Here is a 19,091-nt window from a genome sequence, read left to right as displayed (position 1 = left end):
CACAGCTCGTACAGGACAACAGTGTGGTTCAGTGAATCTGGTGATGACAGCATATATTCTGATCTGATTCTCAGCTTATTCCTGGTCTTTTCCACAAGGTCTAGGCCATGGTGAGGGCTAGCAGTAATCTTTAATACTTTTCCACTGGGCTACTGATTACTCTGCCTTTTGCAAACCCATTGTTGGAACTTGTCCTTGTCACTTTGCTTCCACACAACAAAAACTGTTCACTTCTTTGTGACCAGTTGTCATCTTCCAAGAACAATTTCGCTCACACCATGTTTTACAGTGATTTTCATGACTTGTTGGACTGTATTAATACCTTGCCTGGAATTCCAGTGGTGTTTGGTGACATTAATATTTGCTATGACCAACTACCGGTACTTTTCTGATTATTTTGTAGAGTGGCTGATAGTTGCGCAGAACTTGACAGTGTTGCACTACTCCACATCATAAATTGAGATTATACTCCACCCTTGATCTTTACATAATTACAGCCCATCTGAAAAAGTGCATTATTCTCAAATCTAGAGCCACCTCCTTTCTCTCCCACCCACATTTACTTGAGCCAATCTCAACAAACTTTCTATTTGAGCATATATTAACTCACCCATCCTTGACTCAAATGTCAAAGTGTTTTTCCATGATAAAAAGACCCTTGTAATGGAAGCCATGCGACCCATTCCCAAGAGTGATGCTTATAATATTCTTGAATGATGGCAGCAGGTAGTGATCCTAAGATCACATTTTTAAAAAGTTAAACCCTCGCCATCCTAGCCCAAAAACATCCTTAAAAAATACTCACTCCTGAAGGCAACCAGACAGCCCAGTCCAAAGCTTTATGGGGCAGATTTGGAGATTTGGAGCAGACTTGGTGATTCATTCTGAAGATTGGGCTGAGTGTTATCTAGTGAGTGAGAAGAGCCATAGTTTTCCCATAGGCATTTTCCCTTTGACCTATCAGATTTCCCCATTGAGTAATTAGCTCAATAAGCAGTTAAAAAAACTACAACAAAAATGGAAAAATGAAAGCAGGATCATCTTGTGGAATGAAAGAACAATGGGTGGACAGAGGTGACGATTCAGCCTTTTGTTGCTGTTTCACAGCCCAAGAATTCAGAGGTATAAATCCAAACTGTGTTCCATGAAAATAGTGTCAGCTTCAGGTGACATTACAAAGTGATGTAGGGATGTAGCGGACTTCAGGCCAAAGAACAATAGCATAGCATCAATTTCCACACAACATAAACCGTAATTTGCAGCCCACATATCAGTGAAACCATACAAAAAGAAAGACAATATCTATAGCAAATGGAATCTCAAGCCAGTAGATTCCAGCATTAATGACACTGAATTGAAAAATAAGCCATAACACACACAAAAGTCTACTGATTAACGTTAAAGGTTAAAAGGAATTTAGCCTATGTGTCAATTGTCTTTCTATCACAATGGAACTGAGCTTTTATCTCTAAGATACTGAGATGGAAGGAACACCACACTTCAAATGCATAGTGGCAGACATGTCAAAAGAACACACACCAAGCCCAGTGCAAATAAAAAAAAAATCTGATGAGACTAATAAAGAACAGAGAGCAGCATCTCCCTGCCAGTTAGGTGAAGGGATATCTCCATATCCTCCACTGGCCTCCTATATAGGCTTGCATAGAATAAATTAGTTACATGTTTCAGGTTCTTTACAAGCTCTACTCTTTACTTTTCTAATAACTCAGTACACTCCAGCAGGTAGTAGTGTACTTTCGCAGACAGTTGCCTCCTTTCCAGCATAAAGACGAAACATTTGGTGAATGCAGGTTACCCCATTCAGCATCATCTTTGAGAACATCTTTCTCATGTCATACAAAAGAAGCAATAAAAGTGTACACACTGGAAGATGGAAGTGATGATAAAATACCCTGAAAAGGTGAGGTAGTAACAGACACTGCTTGCTTTTGCTTATGAGAAAGTCAACATAACTAAAATTGTCCGTTATGCTGGAGGAGCTGGTAAAAATGAAAAACATAGCAACACAGGATATCACATTTTTGAAAAGCAGTTGGGTACTGGTTTAGTGTGTAAAATGCACTTCAATGCTTAAAGTTTTGACAGGTGTTATTTGAAAATGTGTTTTGGTTGTCTGGAACACATCATGGATTCTTCACTACATTAGTGCCTACAACCTTCAGTTTCTTAAATTGCAAATTAAGGATGGTTTTAAGCAAAAGATAAGCTTCATAAATTGAAGCAGACATATGCATAAATATGGCATATGGCTGTACGTGGTCAGAGCATTACCACTTCTTACAAAATCAACTGAAAATTGTATATAAACTTATGAATTATGTTTTATTTTAACCATACACTTGCACAATTTAACTCAATTCTTTTCAACTATAAAATTTGTACTTTTAAAGTCATGAACATATCTGTGTGTGCGTACACACACACACAAACACATGCAATGTTGATTTTCCTTCACATCATACGCAGCACACACACACACACTATTTTCGCTTGAGTGCTCGTTTCCCTTCTCCTTTCTTAGGCTTCACTTTTCCTCTTAGAGCTCGCTGACGTATCATCTCTTCCTTAAAGTCTTGATGTTCATCTCTGAAAATTAAGACACCATTTTAAATATTAATGTTTCTTAATATTTCCGCTATTGTGTCTCTATCAGCAATGTGTGTGTACACCCAACATGGACAACCATGTGTCTACTTGTCTTCCTTATTTAGACATGCATTAGCACTTGCATTGTGGGTATTGAGTTGTGTGCATTATAATTACTCTGTCTGCTGAGATTCATATCTTTTGAATAGTTCAACATAGACTCTGCCTTGCCACTAGTGCCCAAACTTACTGTTTTCATTTTGAAGCAGTGTTGTTGTAGTATGCTTGTATGCTATATTCTCTTTTTCTGCTTTGTATTTCTACTACTATACCTTTGTCATTATTATTATTATTACTACATATCTTATTATTTTTACATTTAACTGGTAGTTTCAAAATATTGTAAAAAAATATGGTATAAAAAGACTACAGAATCATTATCACAGCACCAATTGCAACTTCATACACATCTGAATCACAACAGACATAATCTGGATGGAAATACAATTTTTTAAATATAACATAGCTCTCCTTGACAAGTGAAGCTTTTAAAATGCACCACACGGACACCACTATTTATATCTTCTTATTAAATGGGTGTAACTGCAGATGGTTTAAGGCTTGCAGCTATAAAGAGGGTTAGTCATTACAAATTTTTTTAATTAGTACACATAATAAAATAAGGCAGGCCATTTGAAAAAAAATGTTCCTCTGTTGGTCTTTAAATACATACAGGTAGTTACTATTTCAGTTCTCATTGCTACTGTATATGGCTAATCAAATTAAACATTAGTATGATATTTGGCTAACAGTAAATTAAATATCCAGTGTTATTTATGAGTACCTACCGGAACAATCCATAATTTCTCAGAGTAGCAAATGTCATTGTGAGATCTTTGTAAGGAGGGTAATAATCTACCACCCTTTTGTCTAAATGTTTTGGTTTCTCGCTAAAGATTCGCACCACTTTCGTAGATTTTACACTTGTTGGACGAGCCACCTCGCCAAATATGCGGGCTGAGAGCCGGGCCATTTTTCTGCTGTAGGCACTCATTCCAAAAGGTCTTTGTAAAACAGTCAACAGAAACTGGAAAAAAAAAAAAGTATGTTAGCTGTGGAAAAAATTACCCTCCAAACAATCTAATTTACCAAAACATCGTGATAAACTTTCATATAAGATTTAGGTATAATTGATTAAAACCTTAGACACAAGCTCCACAGCCTAAGGAAATAAAAGATACGTTCACGTCAAATAAAGTTGTTCCTAATCATAATTCGCACACACATTTAATTCTCTTTTCGCTATTGTCTTTACAATAGCTCATGAACATCGATTTTAAACTCTGCTTTTACCAAAATTTTTACATGATTTCTGTTTAGTTTCTAAACGTCTTTGTCAAACATAATTCCTTACTTTCAATTCATAGCAGATGTAAATGCAACAAAACGTAAACTATCATACATCCAAGTGGCAGCTTCAAGGACATGCGGATTATCCCTCCTGTTAGGCTGGCAGTGACTTCCCCTTACATTCGAAGTCGATCATGGAGGGCAAAAACGTCATGTGAAGCTGAGTTCCGCATCATCAGTTAAGCAGAGAAAGTTTGTGGTATGAATCTAAATGCTATATTAAAAGTTTCACTAATTTCTTTAAGTGAACTTTTGCCCTATATACCATGTTTCAATATACAAACAAGAACTTTATAACGAACAGCGATGGCACGGAAGTCAAGAAGTACAAGAATCATATAGTTTATTCCTTGTTACTCCTCGAAGAGCATAGGGCCGCAATAAAGAATCATATAGTCTATGTTAATCTTGGAAATCTGTTGGAGGTGGTGATTAGGGAGAGCGAGTACTTGTTGTCAACAGCAGCGTGGCTTTTACAGTTTTATTTCGTTGTCGGTTTTGAGCGTTTGGATTTTAGCAGTTTCTAATTTGGTGACTATCTTGTCCAGTAATGTAGTGTCTCTAGTAATTGTTGTAGCTGATAGTATTCATTAAGTATTATTTTTCTGTAAATATGTTTTAGATTTTTTTAAAATCTGTTTTTGCTGCTGATGTTATACTTGGTACTCTTTTAATTCTTTTAGATTTTAATTTTCTAAGCGTAATGTCTTTATTATTCAAACCTTGTGTAAAAGTAATTTCAATAATAGACAATATTTACTTGAAATACTTTTTCGGAAATGAATACCATAGTTTTCAAAATCAACAGTCAAAATGGCATGTGTACATACTATTTCAGCATTTGAATGCAGTACTAATAGGTAGACTACATAATACAAAATGTCGTGAGAGAAAATGCAATATAGTTGTAAATTTTTTTTTTTTTCAGACCTGCATCTTTAAACATGAATGGTCACGTAATTCCTGGGACATGTATTGCCGTTGACTTTTGGCAGATTAAAAAACACCCTGGCATCAAGTATTTTTTTCTGACCCATCTTCATGGCGATCACATTGTTGGCTTAACCTCTAGCTGGAGGCATCCAATCTACTGTTCCCCACTCACAGCACAGCTGCTGTCTGAAAGATATGATATTGATCCTTCATTGATACGAGTACTTGAAATTGATTCATCACACCTCATCTACCCTGGCTTGGAGCATCATGGAGTATTTTGGCCAAATACTTCTTTATCTCCTAAATTGCATCATAATGAAGATAGGAAAAAAGTCACTTCTGACTGTGGTGATGCAAAGGAAAAAATGAAAACTTTCGAAAGCTTTTCTGTAACTGTAATTAATGCGAATCATTGTCCAGGAGCTGTCATGTTCCTTTTTGAAGGATATTTTGGAAAAGTTCTCTACACTGGTGACTTTCGATACAAGCCAGACATGGTTAACGAAGGATCCTTGCTTGCTGACCATTTGGAGAAAATTGATGTTCTTTATTTGGATAATACATACTGCAGCCCTGAGTGCATGTTCCCAGGTAGGCATGAAGCTCTTGAAGAAATAATCTGCATTGCCCAGAAGCACAAGGACTGTGATATTTTAATTGGCCTGCGAGGACTAGGGAAGGAAGAACTGGTGGCGGCAGTGGCTGTGGCACTTAAAGAGCGGGTATGTGTTCCTCCAAACATGATGTCTGTGATGACTACTTTAAAGTTTCCTGATGTCTTTGTTACTGCCAGGCCAGAGCAGCGCATCCGAGTGGTGCCATTTCATTCCATATCAGCAAAATCAATGAGAGCTTACAATCAAGTAAAAAGAACAATTGCCATATTGCCTTCTGCCATATTTTCAGGGATAAATGGGATACCCTTCTCAAACCAACGTGATGTGTACATAGTGCCTTACTCTGATCACAGCTCATTTCCAGAACTTGTGCAATTTGTATCAAAGGTAAAACCAGCATCTATAGTGCCTATAGTTGGCAAGACATCTAGAGGACCTTTCGGGGTGTCAGTTGCAAACAGAGCAGATATGTCCTGCTTTAAGAAGTTTCTCAGCAAACATTTGCAGAAGTTTCAAAGACATGAATATCCTACTATTGACAGTTATGTTGTACAGATGAGGCTAAATTTTGAAAAATTTCAAAGCTCATTCCCCACTCACAATAACAGTTCAAGGAAAAGAAAATTGAAAAATAAGCATTCTTCCTTAAAGAAACGCAAGATCATGATGGGTGTTCATTATGCATCAGATGATGAAGCAACAACCAATACAGAGACAAAAGAATTTGCTAAAACACATAAACATGAACACAGCTTTAGCAACTGGGCTGGAAAGACAGTCATCAGCTTAGAAGATTGTGAAATCATCGATAATATAGGAACATCAGACAAGAACACCCCAAAAAATATAAATGAAAACAAAACTAATGCATCAAGCAGCCAGAGACAAGAACATCTATCACCTTATTTTAAAAAAGTGACAGGTTTTGAGTGTACAAACCCCAAAAATAAAACCTCTGGTACTACGAGTATGATTTCAGTCATCACCACAAAATCCATGCTATTTGTAAACAAATGTAATGCATCAAACAACAGTAAATCTGACAGTGGTGCAAGGGCTGCTTTACCTTCTTTATCATCAGACAAAACGGTATCGATCAATCTGCAGCCGGCACCTGTGAATACTGAACTAGATGTTTTATCTTGTGAACTTTCTAATGGGTTTTCTGTACAGGACCAAGTGAATGTTGATGGTAATATCTATAGTTCAGACACTTCTAAAATCATGCAGTGTTGCAAAATGCAAAGAACCCAGTGCCAACTTATTCAAGCAAGCATTAGCGCAGGAGAACTCTTGAAGCTAAAGCCAAGAGTTGCCAGCCTTACTGATGCAGAATTGAAAAAATTTATGAATGTTGACAGCATGCTTGTTACTGATCCAATTATCAGGAGAAAACTGAAAAAAACCAAGATTCATTGAAAAGACTTCTTATATTCTGCCAATATAATAAATGGTTATTTGTATGCAGTATTGCTCTTTAAAGTTTTTTCCATTTTATTAATTTTTTGGTCTGGTGCTGTTCTTGAAAGTGCCTAAACCACTGTTAAGTGGCAGGATCTTCAGAGTAAAAATCGCATGAAAAAATGCAATGCATGTGATCATCAAGATTTCCTGATGGCAGTTACATTTAATGAAACATGAGTGGGGTTATGCCTACTATTAAATGCACCAACATAATAGAATTTTGACGAACAGATATGAAACCACACATTATAAATCATTATTGTATAAACTCAATTACTGTGCCTCTAAATATCATTTTTGAACTTTTTTTTATGGCTGTACTCCTAGTTCTTTTATTGTATGTAAACATACGTAAGCTTTGATCCCCATTTATTTTTGTAGATGAGTGCACATTCATTTTGTTAACCTCAGTTTAACAAGGTGCAATGGCAAGAAAGGTCACAAAGCGTGACATCGCCACCACATACTTTTCATTTCACAATGTTAAGTTTAAAAGAAAACAAATAAAATAAAAAAAAATTAAACAAAACTTCCTGTAGCAATGCTTGCTATCATGCTGAGAAACATGAATGTGCATGCTCTACATTTGAACGGAAAGCTAGAACAATAAAAATAACTGAGATGGTGTTCTCACTTATATTAAACTGCACAATCTGAGGCAGAGGTGATATGACTCAATAATACCATCTTAAGCTGATATACCTTCCTTTTTTTTATTATTTAGCCAGAAATCATCCAAGGAAGTTTTGGCCATACAATTTAATTAAATTTTAAATGGTATTAGGGCTCAGGTTAATGCATATCAAAATATCCAAGAATCTTGATTTCTTACTGGTCATTTTTATAAATGAAAAACTTAGGGAGATCCTTTTTCAGATAAATATCTCTGGTAAATGTAACCCATCACCACATATCCTCTCTATTGATCAGTCCCAATATTTACATACTGATGCAATCAGTAGCAAGCATATCAAAAACAACTTTATCTGGTTTTGTAACTTAACACTAATTTAAGCAAAAGAAAAACCTATTTTCTGCTGGAAAGCACAAAGCCAATGGACCAAGGATCAAAACTTTGTAAGTGCCTCAGATACATCCTTTTATTTCTTCTATTTGTGACATAACCAGTAAGGACTTATATTTTTAACTTATTGGGTCAAAAAGGTAGAATTATGAGTGTAAAAATAAAATGCTTACATCATCAAGAACTTAAACATGTCAAACTAAATGGATTTTGAAAGACATCTATCAGATCAGTCTCTAAAGGGGACATGTCATTAAAGTAAAGGATTGTTCCTCTTTAAAAAAATATGGAATAATTCAGCACATGCAGGTGAGGTGCAAGAAATTATATTTAAGGAGAGTAAAACAAACCCACACAGAGAGAAGAGTTAGAAAAATGAGATGCTAAAAGAAAACAGAAGAATGCAGAAGGAAATGAATGAATACTAAAGAGATAATTCAATCATCATTACTTATATTCTGATATGCACATTTTGATTTCAGCTATTGACAAGACTTTCTAACATCAGGCATAGCTCAGTGAAAACATTATGCCAGATGAACTGGAACATATGCATCTAATTAAGCCTGCATTCACACATGTACACATATAAACAGAAAAGGAAGTAGTGTGAAAGCAGGGAAAGACTGAAAAGTGAAAGTGAGAAATCACACAGGAGAAGGATTAATCTATTACCAAAGTGTTGGCAAAACCACCCCAACAGAACGTAAATGAATGGCTGTAAAGCATATCAGGCTGACCCAGCTGAGGGAATAATATCATGAACTAAGTTGTCCATTTTATTTTAGATGCTTTGGTTACATCACTTCCGATCTAGATTCCAGACAGTCTCCCAGTGTCAGGCGATAGTTGGCTATTTCTGAAATGCCATGGTAGTGGACGAAGGCTGCTGCCAGGACAAAAACGTGAAAGATCTGATGACTCTGAAACTGTAAACATCAAACAAACCAGTCAGCACAAACAGATGATCAAATCCACAGACACTGATAGTTTAAACAACAAAACATTATCAAGAGAGATTCTACTGCCAACAATGATAAAAGTTAAGGAAAAAAAGGGAGAGGAAGCATCAAGTCCATCACTTTTAAATACCCAATAAACTGACAATTATTAAGCTTTTTAATACCCAGTAAGCTTAAACCATCATCACACACTCACCCTAAATGACATACAGGTAAAAATTATTCCATAAAACAATTAATGGTATTTACCCAGATGTCGAATTTTCCAGGAAATATGCGTTCTGGAATACGAACAGCGTAGATGACAGCACCAAGAATGTAGAGAATGGCCATAAGAACCAACCAGCCTAGAGCAGCCTTGTGAATAGCATGCCAAAACCCATCAGTGATGACATAGTGCAATGCAGGGATCACACCGCTTAATCCCAGGGCCACAAACACACCTGCACACAACAGAACATGTCACAAGAGGATTCAGCTCCTTTCGAAACTCTGTCATGCTCAGTGCTAGCAGAACTACAACAAGAAAAATTTACTCCTTTAATTCTAGGGATGTTTTTTAATATATATAACTTAAAATATAAAAGTGTGAGGGGCACTCTCGAAACTTGGAAAAGTCTGGGGCCCCTCACCCTTTTATATTTGAAGTTATAAAATCCTGACACCTCAAGAAAAAAAATTAATTTACCCCTTTTAGTGCATTTAAAATAAAAGTGTTTTATAAGTTTAAAAAAAAAATTATTTTAAAATGTGGGCTGAGCTTGGTATACAAACATTTTTTTGCACACTCTGTAATCCTGTGTTTTTAATGAAACAAGCCTACAAACATCATTATGTCCAATATAAATCCCTGACAGATCAAATATACATTGTTATGCTTGAAAGGACTACGGATAGCTAGAAAGCAGGAAATGTATGTTAATAATATATGTGGACACTTGTGACCTTTTCCAGTGATATTTGAGGGCTTGCACTTCAGGAACTAAAGGGAGTTAATCCCTCAGATTTAAGGTAACTTGAGTTTAGAGGTGTTCCTTTTGGGGGCAGTCTGATAGACCCTAAGTCGAAGACAAGTGGAAAAAATATTTAAATCAACCCCCTCTCCACTCCCAAATTTCTGAATAAATATTAGGTGCTCTTGTGTGAACGCTGGATCAAAAATAAAGTTCTATGCTACATCTACCCATTACCTAAGCTTGCAGCCTTTAAAACTTTTTATGGGAAAAGAAAGCCAAGCAAACAGCAGGAAAAACAAGCAGAATGGTTATTTATATCCTGCATTCTCTTATTAAATTTGTTTCTGTGATGACAATCATATGAAACTTTGCAGCTAAATGTACCACTCAGTCCTGATGTGATTTATGTAAAATTTACTGCAACTTTCAAAACGTTAGTAGCCTAAAACATGCTTTTGTGTTGTTCAAAGATAATGTCAGATATGGAAGAAAAGTTTTAAAGCTCACTGCACCTGCTCTGAGGGGACGATACTGAGGCTGGGCAAACTTGTCCCACATAGAGACCACAATACACAGTGAACCCAGAACAAAGATGAGGACCAAGTAGGTGATTTTAGGCTCCAGACGGCAATAAAAACTGTAGTATAGCCAGGGTACAAAAGAGCCGATTGTTAGCAGGGCTATGCCACAATAATCCAGCCTGAAACAAAAGTAATCAACATAATCTGTCTTGTTGCTCAAAACTAAGCTGGGAAATCATGTTCACATTTTTATTACTGCATTTTATGCTGGTTTGCTAAATGGACAGCAAGCTACAGAAACCAGATGATTCTTACGAAAATGCTTTTGATCTAATGACTGAATTAAGCTTTTGAGGGTTGGAAAAAAAAAAACTTTCCTAATCACCATGCAGCAATGGCACAATATTTACTGTCTACTGCACCTAGTCTAGGTAGAGAAAATGTGACAAAGCTGAAATAATGCTACTCACTTGTTGAAGAATCGGCCCACTCGTTCTGAATGACAGTACACTGTGTGAAAAATCCAGGAAAATCCTAAACAAAGAATGGCCCCAATGAAGAAGGCAGAAAACACAGCTTTTTCTTGCCACTGAACTTCAATAGTTGGTCTGGTGACAAAGTAAACTGCAATTCCTAAAAATGCTATCATGCCTGCAACAGAATAGATGGAGTCACAGTAAACAATGGTAGAACAAAGAAAAAGATAAAAACATGAAACACACCTTCTTCCCAAAAGTGTCCTGTTGCTGTGATGTTTCATTCTGCAAACAATAACTGAAAGCAGGGTTACAACGCTAATCATGCTTTATTTTTCCTTTTTCTTAAATATAGTTTTGTTACTTTGATAAACAAAAAGCCCTTCCTTGCATGCCTGGTATCAAATCAAAGCATGCACTTGTGCTTCAAAACACTTGCTGTTTAGAACTGCTAGATAACTAGAGTTTACCAATCCGATTCCCTGCTCCTAAAAGTAAAATGCAGTGTTACATACCTAGAAGATGTGTCCATATGTTGCCAGTTTCTGTATGAATGCGAAAGATGGACTTGAAGCAGGCTACGAAAGAGTTTGTAGGTGTGCGATGTCCACGCAGCAAAAAATCATTATCCTTCAACCAGTCAGGAAGTGTATGATGGTGCACTACATTCCAACCAGCAGCCCATACCATATTTGCCAAGAAAAAAAAGAAATTCTTTTTAGTCCTTTGTGTAAATACATGTCTTTGAGAAACAGCCATAGAAACTTAGTACACATATCCACTTAAGAATTTAAATGAACACTGAAAACAAAACATTAAGTGTATCATCTAAATGAATTGTCATGAGGCAATATACTCAAAGATGTTGAAATGCTAGGTTAGATAAACCCATTTTCTGATAAGACTTCAACTGCATCACATATTCACAATGAGATATAAATCAGCATTATCTTGTCTAGATTTGATTTCTAGCTAGAATTAGTAAGACTTCAATTATCAGTTTTATGTGTTGGTTTAATGAGACTTCATCAATCAAATCAATGTGGCACATTGTCAAATACAATGCAGTCAAATACAATGCAACGCCTCTTTCTCTCTTTTGTTGAGGGTGGATGGTGCATCTGCACAACATGCCCACCATCAGTGCTATTTACCTAATGCTGCCTGGCCAAAACATTCAGCCATCACCATTTACTCAGGTTAGTGTCATTCTCTGTGACTTCATATGCTAGCAAATTGTGAACTAATTAGTGTCAATGTCACAGAGCTGCTGGCACTCTGCAGCATCAAACAGCTTTGTAGTCTGCTCAAAATGTTTGTGCAACAGGCACAATTCAGCTCAATGGTCAATGCCTGCAAATGATGATCAAAGTCTCCAGGGAATGGCAACACTAGCTAAAAATATCAAACCATAGCAGTACAGGTGTAACTGATTTTTCTTCAGCATTATTAGTGATTACCAGAATGTACAAAAATGCACAAATTAAAAAAACTTACCCTTAGCACATGTCGACAGAGTAGAAAAGTAGAAATCTTAAAAAATCTGAAATTTAAAGAAAGGCTCAGTTCACTCTTCAGTGTAATAAAAAAGCTGCAATTAAAAAAAAACAACCTGAAAACCATGCTTAAATCTTTTCGCATTTAATACTATCAACTAAAATGTTAAAATCACGTTAAAATGAACAGTTTAAACCAGTGGTGCCTAACCTTTTCTTGCCCAAGAGCCGCACTGGACATGATATAAAATCTTGCAATTTTATGGCGGTTTTACCAGAATCATACTGTTAAAAATGTTGTGTCTGGTTAAAATTAGCAGGCCAGGCGAGGCACCTGTGTGGGCCGGATGTGGCCGGCAGGCCATAGGTTGGGCACCCCTTGTTTTGCAATACCTTCTTGCTTAGGATTTGGAAGTCCCAGGATTATGGGAACTATATCATATTGTAAAAACAGCTGACAAGAACCAAAACTATAAAAGTTTTCCTAAATGGATAAATGCTCCTTCAGTTGTGCTGCCTCATTTTCAAGGAGCCACCCAAATAATATTAACAATTAATAAAAGTAAGCTATAGTGCTTAAATATTTCCGAAACAAACAGCTACAATCTGGTTGTAAATATTTCTGGCCTTTCATGATAAAAACAACCAGTGCTAATGGAAAAGCAAACAGATTCTAATAGCCATTCTTTTCTCTTTTTGCATAAAGCTGCAGATGGATTCTGGCTGAGAAAATAGCACCTGATCAAACTATGTCTTGGAAACCTATTTAAATGTTCTCCAAGCAACTGTAACTCATTGATGCCCTATACTTAGATTGTTTAGTACTCCAGCTACAAAGTCTCTCCAAGCAACTGCAACACATTGATGCACTATACTTAGATTGTTTAATACTCCAGCTACAAAGTCTTGCCAAGCTACAAGCAGATCTAAGAATGCATACTGCATCACTAACAATTACAATTACATCCATAGAGTCTGATTGATGGAGATATCAAGATGTCACTGATTGTTTAAAGTTAGTCCCTATCATCTGTGAATCAGATCGAACACGCCAAGGTTAACAGAACTGACAGGTATCAGATTTGATCTATCAATGATGATAAAGCTTATTACTGCCTGTCCAAATCAAGACGTCAGCAATCAATTTTTCTTCATGTTCTTCTATATTCAAAATAACCAGTCTATAAATTAACAGAAGCCTTAAGACTTTAACGCTTTACACAAATTACCTACAAAAAAAACAAAAAACAACTGATGTACCAGAAAGGATGTGACAAGAAATGCACAGCCAAAATTACTGTTTGCACATACAAGCATTGTTTACCTTTGCCTACCTTTTTTTCTTGTTTCCAATGCATACATACAAGTTAAAATTTAAAAATTGGCCCACAACGGCTGCATTGGATCATAAAAACGTTTTCTCTGCCACTTCGCCTTGCGACGACCTCAAGCCGCGGTGAGTCACAAACACGACATCTCAAGGCGCGCAAAATTGTCAAAATCTGACGATAAGTGAATGTTGGCGCCGCCCTATACCTGGCCCACTTCGCGCGGGCAGCGTGCGATGCTACATTCAATCGCAGTTTTTTTGTGCTGCGACTCCCAGGCATGGTTGGTAATTTGGCTGTTGATATTGCTATGGCAATGGAAACACGTGTCTAGCGTGACCAATGATCAGCTAGGGGCACATGTGTGTATGCCGAGACGAGAGTCACTGACAATCTTCTCTGTATCGATCCAATATATGTACCACACAGGTTGTTGTTGTTTAGTTGGAAAGTGCTTCCTCCTTGCGGCGTTTTCGCTCTATGGGGGAGGGGGGGATAGGTGTTTCACGCCGTGCTAGCAACTATCACGGCAAGGCAGCCAGCGCTGTAAACAGATGCTACGTGCAGAGAAAGAACAGCGTGCCCGAGACGAGACATGAACTGGGCAGCCAACCTTTACTGTATTTGTGATAGGCGCTAACCGTTGCGCCACCGCGGGCCGCTGAATCTACATCCTAGGCTTTTCTTAACAACAATATATACATCTCCATTTAAATTTCACTGTTGGGAAAGGTGTGCAACGATTACTCTGAAATTCAAAATTAGATCTTTCTTTAAAAATTTCATTTTTGAAAAGAAATGTGTGTGGAATTTTCATGTTGTCCTTTTAATTAGTACTATACTCTACTGTGATCTTTAGTTTACACTGACGTGTAATATACGTGCAGATCTAAAATAAAATTAAAAATATAAAGTCAGGTGTGTACGTATCTACAACGTTGACATAAGGGAGGCAATCACTTCTTCAAAAACTTCTATGTTTAAAGTTTTTTCCATTTTATTAATTTTTTGGTCTGGTGCTGTTCTTGAAAGTGCCTAAACCACTGTTAAGTGGCAGGATCTTCAGAGTAAAAATCGCATGAAAAAATGCACTGCATGTGATCATGAAGATTTCCTGATGGCAGTTACATTTAATGAAACATGAGTGGGGTTATGCCTACTAGTAGTATAGCTATTAAATGCACCAACATAATAGAATTTTGACGAACAGATATGAAACCACACATTATAAATCATTATTGTATAAACTCAATTACTGTGCCTCTAAAATTTATTTTTGACATTTTTGTTGTTGTTGTTGTTACAACCAGCTACAGTTATTTCTAAGTCTAATTTTTGTGGAGAAAAAAGTGTATATAAAGTTTTAGATCGGTACATGAACGATATTTCCAGATAAAATACATAACTGTAATTATTCCACAATGTATAGCACACAAACATTTGCTTCTACAATATTCAATTACCATCCTAAAAACGATTAGCTTCAGTGTCGGTTTTAAGTTTTCCAAAGTAGTGTTTCTCTCCTTGGGACACACCACCATCAACGCAATGTATAATAAAGTCCCCGAACTTCTGCAATGTCGGGTCCAATTAGTACTAGGATGACCACACCGGGAGCAAAACAATTTCTTTTTCTCTTTATCATTTTTCTCTCTCTAGAATAACGACCATGGTTACGATGCATTTTTTAAAATATTTTTCGATAGACTGCTACACTTTAATATCTATGCAAGATAGAATTTTTTATTCTTTATTACTTTTACCCAATGGCATTGTTGTTTGCATAGATCAGGTTCGTATATATTTGGCAGAAGCGTAGGAAGGTTCTCAGCTGTGTGGTGTTGGGGGAATCCATTCTGACGGCGTTCACTCTCTTGTTGATCGTCGAGGTCTGCACAGGTACACCATGGGTACACATAGCACGTCCATCTGTTTTGCGCATGCGCTAAATTTCAGTCTTTGTTTTCCGGTTCGTCTGCGAACTACAAACAGCTTTCGTACTAGATCTTCCTCGTATCCTGCGATGGATCAACCTAAAGGTCAGTTCGAATATGATTATTTATATTTGTGGCAATCATAATCGATTTTAGGGAGTTGTTGAATAGTCATGTTCATCGGATGTCAAACAAGTTTGGTCCGCCGGTACATGGGGATTTGTTTTATGCCGTGCTAGCAACTATATGGCTATATCACGGCAAAAAGTAGTTGTAACTTACATGGTACATGGGAACATAGACTCGTAGCACGAACTAGGATTATGTACCCATAGTTGTACAAAATACATTTCTTTGACCGGCACCTGTCATTTAGGGGAGCACATGGATAGACGCAGCAGCTGACTGGACCAGCCTCTCTTCTTAGTTTTGGGCGACAGTGAGCAGGTCCTGTACAGTGTACAGGACAATCTAGTCTTTGACGTTCGTAAGCCAGTTCTCTCTAGCCCGTAAAGTGGGACTTGGCTGCTGTAGCAGTGATGCTGTTGGATCTATCATTACTTTTGCTTGGCTTTGATTCTTGTCATGGCCTCAGTAAAGTTGACCAAGGATGTGTGGAGGGGGGGGGGTTTCTTGGGCCAGCCTTTGCCAGTCTGTCAGCTGCCTTTGTGCCAGAGAATCCAGTTTTTGTGACAACATATAGTCAAACAATAATTAACATTTGTAGTAGTGCATATGATTTCTTTGTTTTCAGACATACGTGATACATCTCAGAACTGCTCCACTGTGTCATGCACAAGAACAAGAACACGTGTGTGTCCCATTTGTAAAATAACATTAATGTCAAGAAAAGGGCTTCACAACCATAACAAAAGATTTCATCCAGAAATGCTAAGCTCATCATCAAAGAAATGTGACAAATGTGAGTTTACATTTAGAAGGATGGAAGAGCTGATATTTCACTGTCAGTCTGTTCATCATTAAGATATAAAAATTTTGTGCTCAACATTTAAGACAGAAGACGACTTCAAACATTGGAAAGAAGAGGTTGAAAAATCAAAATCAGTGAGGTTCATAAGAACATCAGGAGCAAGAAATACCAAAGGCTGCATTGTTTCATATTATCATTGCAATCGCTCTGGCATTCCCTGCATCAAATCGGATAGAAAACGGGCAGTTAAAAACCAGGGCTCATGCAAAATAGGCACCATGTGCACTTCTTTTATAAATGTAAAGAAAAATGTTGTGAGTGGTGTGGTTAATGTTGAATATTGTCTTGACCACAGATCTCATGATATTCAACTGGCCCATCTAAAAATTTCAGATGGCATGAGGAACACCATAGCAACCAAACTGTCAGAGGGAGTAGAAACCAATAAAATTCTTGATGATGTACGACATAATATAGCCAATGTTCCACGGGACTTCCTGGTGACAAGAAGAGATATAAATAACCTCAAAAATCAGTTTAACATTCCATGTACACGGCAGCATGCAGTTGACAGTAAGAGTTTAGGGCAACAGGATACACCTGAAGCCAGAGATTGCAGTAATATACAGAGAAAACGAGCAGCTAATTTGGGGATCATAAATGGCATTACCACTGTCATAAATAATATTACCACTGTGATAAACTCCTCCACAGACAATGCAGTCATGGATGCCTGTTTTCAAAATTTAACAAAAAGTTTAAAGATTTTAGCAGGAACACAGCTTATTACATCAGCAAACAGTTTTCAAGTAAGACAATCATTTAAATCAAATGAAAATTTTCGCATACAAAAACACTTTTTCTCTAGAAAAAAGACATCAAACAAACGATCAAACCCAAAATTAAAGAAATCATCTGTAACAGTCTGACTTGCTCTAAAGTATTAGGAATAACCAGTATGACATAGGGGTATTAGTGTTAGTGAGAGAAAAAATTGTTCTGCACATCATGGTCATTCTGATACTACTGTCTGATAAAATTGGCTCCCACTGCTTACTTTTTTTTTTTTGAAAGTAGTGTTAATGTTCTACAAAGAAAAACATTGTGTTAGTCTATAAACTCTAAATGTTTACAAATGGGTTAATTCTTCAGTAATATTTTTATACATGGACAGAAGGTATGTCTATATAATGAAAAGAAAGATGAAGCATAATAAGTGTATTAATATTAAAACTCTCCAGCACATCTATTTCTCTACTTTTTTTGGGTCCAGATTCAGCCCATAATATTTTCCATACATTTATAATATTGTCTTAAATACCTTGTATACCTGAAAAAGCTATTAGAGAAGTATTTATAGCTAGCAAATCTGTGCTGAAATGTTATCAACTGCATTACTGTGTCAATAGAAAATGTCACCATTTTCCAATATTGAAAGTGATTGCTATTTTCTTTTTTTGTCCTGATGTGAAACTCTGTAAACAGTTTATCCTTAGAAAATACTGTGAATATGCCTCACTCTTTCATATCTTATTAATGCTGTCACTCATTTAGGTCTGGCATATTTATTGTTTAATTGTACCCTTCAGTTTTATGGAAGATGGAGATGCAAGAATGTAATTGTGCACTTTGTTTTTCTCTCACTTTCAAATCAGGGGTTTGATGACCATGTGTTCACTAATGCTGACTACTGCTTTAACCGAACATTTTAAAACATCCCAAAAATGTTGCATTAACCAGTCTTCTGAAATATCCGTTAATACTTCATTTAAAAGTTCTTATAATTGATATTGATAAACTCTTTTAATAAAGGTTCATATTTACGAAGTGTACTTACATTTCCTCTCTTTTACCCCATTTTCTCGAACGTGCAGATTGATGTATAAAATATCAGCACCAAGAATCTCCTGAGGGCAACAGTCCTTAGCATTAGCCACATTAAAATGTTCAGATTTTGTGATTCCCACATATCTCAATCATGTGTTAGTAGTATATGCTATTGAATTCCGGTTGATGGAGGGAAAGTCGTGAGGCGGAAGCACATTTCCTTTATAAATAGATTAAAAACAATAAAAATTAGTCATGTTTACTTGGCATGGGATGTACCCTAATCAGCAAGAAGGTCCTCCCAGGGTGAGGCCTGTCCATTGTAATTTGGATGAGTTGACCCCTGCGATCTATTCTATATATTCCTGCTTAAAACGTAGGCTGATCTACCTCAAATTCACTGTAAAAAGTCTAATGCCACCACACTAAAGAAAAATTTTATGAAAACAAAAGAAAAAGATTACCTACCGCACGATGGGCATACTGTGTTCCCAGACACTCGCCCATCAAAGTACTAAACGGGCCCAGTGTCCTCAAAAGGACAAGTGTTAAAAAAGCAGATGAAATAAATAAAAAAGAAAATAGTCTAGAAAAAAGGACTA

At 36.7% G+C, this 19,091-nt stretch overlaps 3 protein-coding genes, 1 long non-coding RNA gene and 1 other non-coding gene across 7 annotated transcripts; 3 read left to right on the top strand and 2 right to left on the bottom strand.

The window, feature by feature from the left end:
- Window positions 1-404: 404 nt before the first annotated feature.
- LOC112572520 (28S ribosomal protein S33, mitochondrial-like) lies at window positions 405-4,133 on the bottom strand. Its single transcript, XM_025252234.1, has 3 exons — window positions 4,022-4,133; window positions 3,456-3,694; window positions 405-2,607 (listed from the first exon to the last, which is right to left on the bottom strand). The coding sequence occupies exons 2-3, from the start codon at window positions 3,659-3,661 to the stop codon at window positions 2,502-2,504; spliced, it is 312 nt and encodes a 103-aa protein (XP_025108019.1). The 5' UTR covers window positions 3,662-3,694; window positions 4,022-4,133; the 3' UTR covers window positions 405-2,501.
- On the top strand, window positions 4,119-7,038 carry LOC112572514 (5' exonuclease Apollo-like). Of its 2 annotated transcripts, none has more exons than XM_025252226.1 (2): window positions 4,119-4,216; window positions 4,946-7,038. In XM_025252226.1, exon 2 carries the CDS (start codon window positions 4,962-4,964, stop codon window positions 6,987-6,989), a length of 2,028 nt encoding a protein of 675 aa, XP_025108011.1. In that variant the 5' UTR covers window positions 4,119-4,216; window positions 4,946-4,961; the 3' UTR covers window positions 6,990-7,038. The 2 variants fall into 2 exon arrangements, with proteins under 2 accessions (XP_025108011.1, XP_025108012.1); XM_025252227.1 differs by having other exon boundaries at window positions 4,141-4,196.
- A 1,765-nt stretch (window positions 7,039-8,803) lies between these two features.
- LOC112572518 (adiponectin receptor protein-like) lies at window positions 8,804-14,072 on the bottom strand. Of its 2 annotated transcripts, none has more exons than XM_025252231.1 (7): window positions 13,794-14,072; window positions 12,471-12,516; window positions 11,489-11,660; window positions 10,968-11,148; window positions 10,489-10,676; window positions 9,270-9,463; window positions 8,804-8,987 (listed from the first exon to the last, which is right to left on the bottom strand). In XM_025252231.1, the coding sequence occupies exons 1-7, from the start codon at window positions 13,829-13,831 to the stop codon at window positions 8,856-8,858; spliced, it is 951 nt and encodes a 316-aa protein (XP_025108016.1). In that variant the 5' UTR covers window positions 13,832-14,072; the 3' UTR covers window positions 8,804-8,855. The 2 variants fall into 2 exon arrangements, with proteins under 2 accessions (XP_025108016.1, XP_025108018.1); XM_025252233.1 differs by having other exon boundaries at window positions 12,471-12,518; window positions 13,805-14,072.
- Window positions 14,073-14,245: 173 nt separating this feature from the next.
- On the top strand, window positions 14,246-16,942 carry LOC112572523. The gene is made up of 3 exons (XR_003101018.1): window positions 14,246-14,715; window positions 15,697-15,836; window positions 16,486-16,942. It is a non-coding gene; the product is annotated as an uncharacterized LOC112572523 (long non-coding RNA).
- Window positions 16,943-18,744: 1,802 nt separating this feature from the next.
- LOC112573010 lies at window positions 18,745-18,910 on the top strand. The gene has a single exon (XR_003101122.1). It is a non-coding gene; the product is annotated as a U1 spliceosomal RNA (small nuclear RNA).
- Window positions 18,911-19,091: the final 181 nt, after the last annotated feature.

This window comes from Pomacea canaliculata, linkage group LG9, assembly GCF_003073045.1.
Source record: "Pomacea canaliculata isolate SZHN2017 linkage group LG9, ASM307304v1, whole genome shotgun sequence".
In the NCBI taxonomy this organism is placed as follows: Eukaryota; Metazoa; Mollusca; class Gastropoda; order Architaenioglossa; family Ampullariidae; genus Pomacea; species Pomacea canaliculata.
The sequence above is the reverse complement of the archived record's forward strand: the minus strand, read 5'-3'. Positions and strand labels throughout refer to the sequence as shown.

Coding starts and splice junctions, on each gene's coding strand:
- LOC112572518 (XM_025252231.1), bottom strand. CDS start 13,831: ATGTATGCATTGGAAACAAGAAAAAAAGGTAGGCAAAG. Junction 10,677..10,967: donor GTGGGCCGATTCTTCAACAA/GTGAGTAGCATT, acceptor CTTTTGTTTCAG/GCTGGATTATTGTGGCATAG. Junction 8,988..9,269: donor CTGGAAAATTCGACATCTGG/GTAAATACCATT, acceptor TGATGTTTACAG/TTTCAGAGTCATCAGATCTT.
- LOC112572514 (XM_025252226.1), top strand. CDS start 4,962: ATGAATGGTCACGTAATTCCTGGGACATGTATTGCCGTTGACTTTTGG.
- LOC112572520 (XM_025252234.1), bottom strand. CDS start 3,661: ATGAGTGCCTACAGCAGAAAAATGGCCCGGCTCTCAGCCCGCATATTT. Junction 2,608..3,455: donor AGAAATTATGGATTGTTCCG/GTAGGTACTCAT, acceptor CTTAATTTTCAG/AGATGAACATCAAGACTTTA.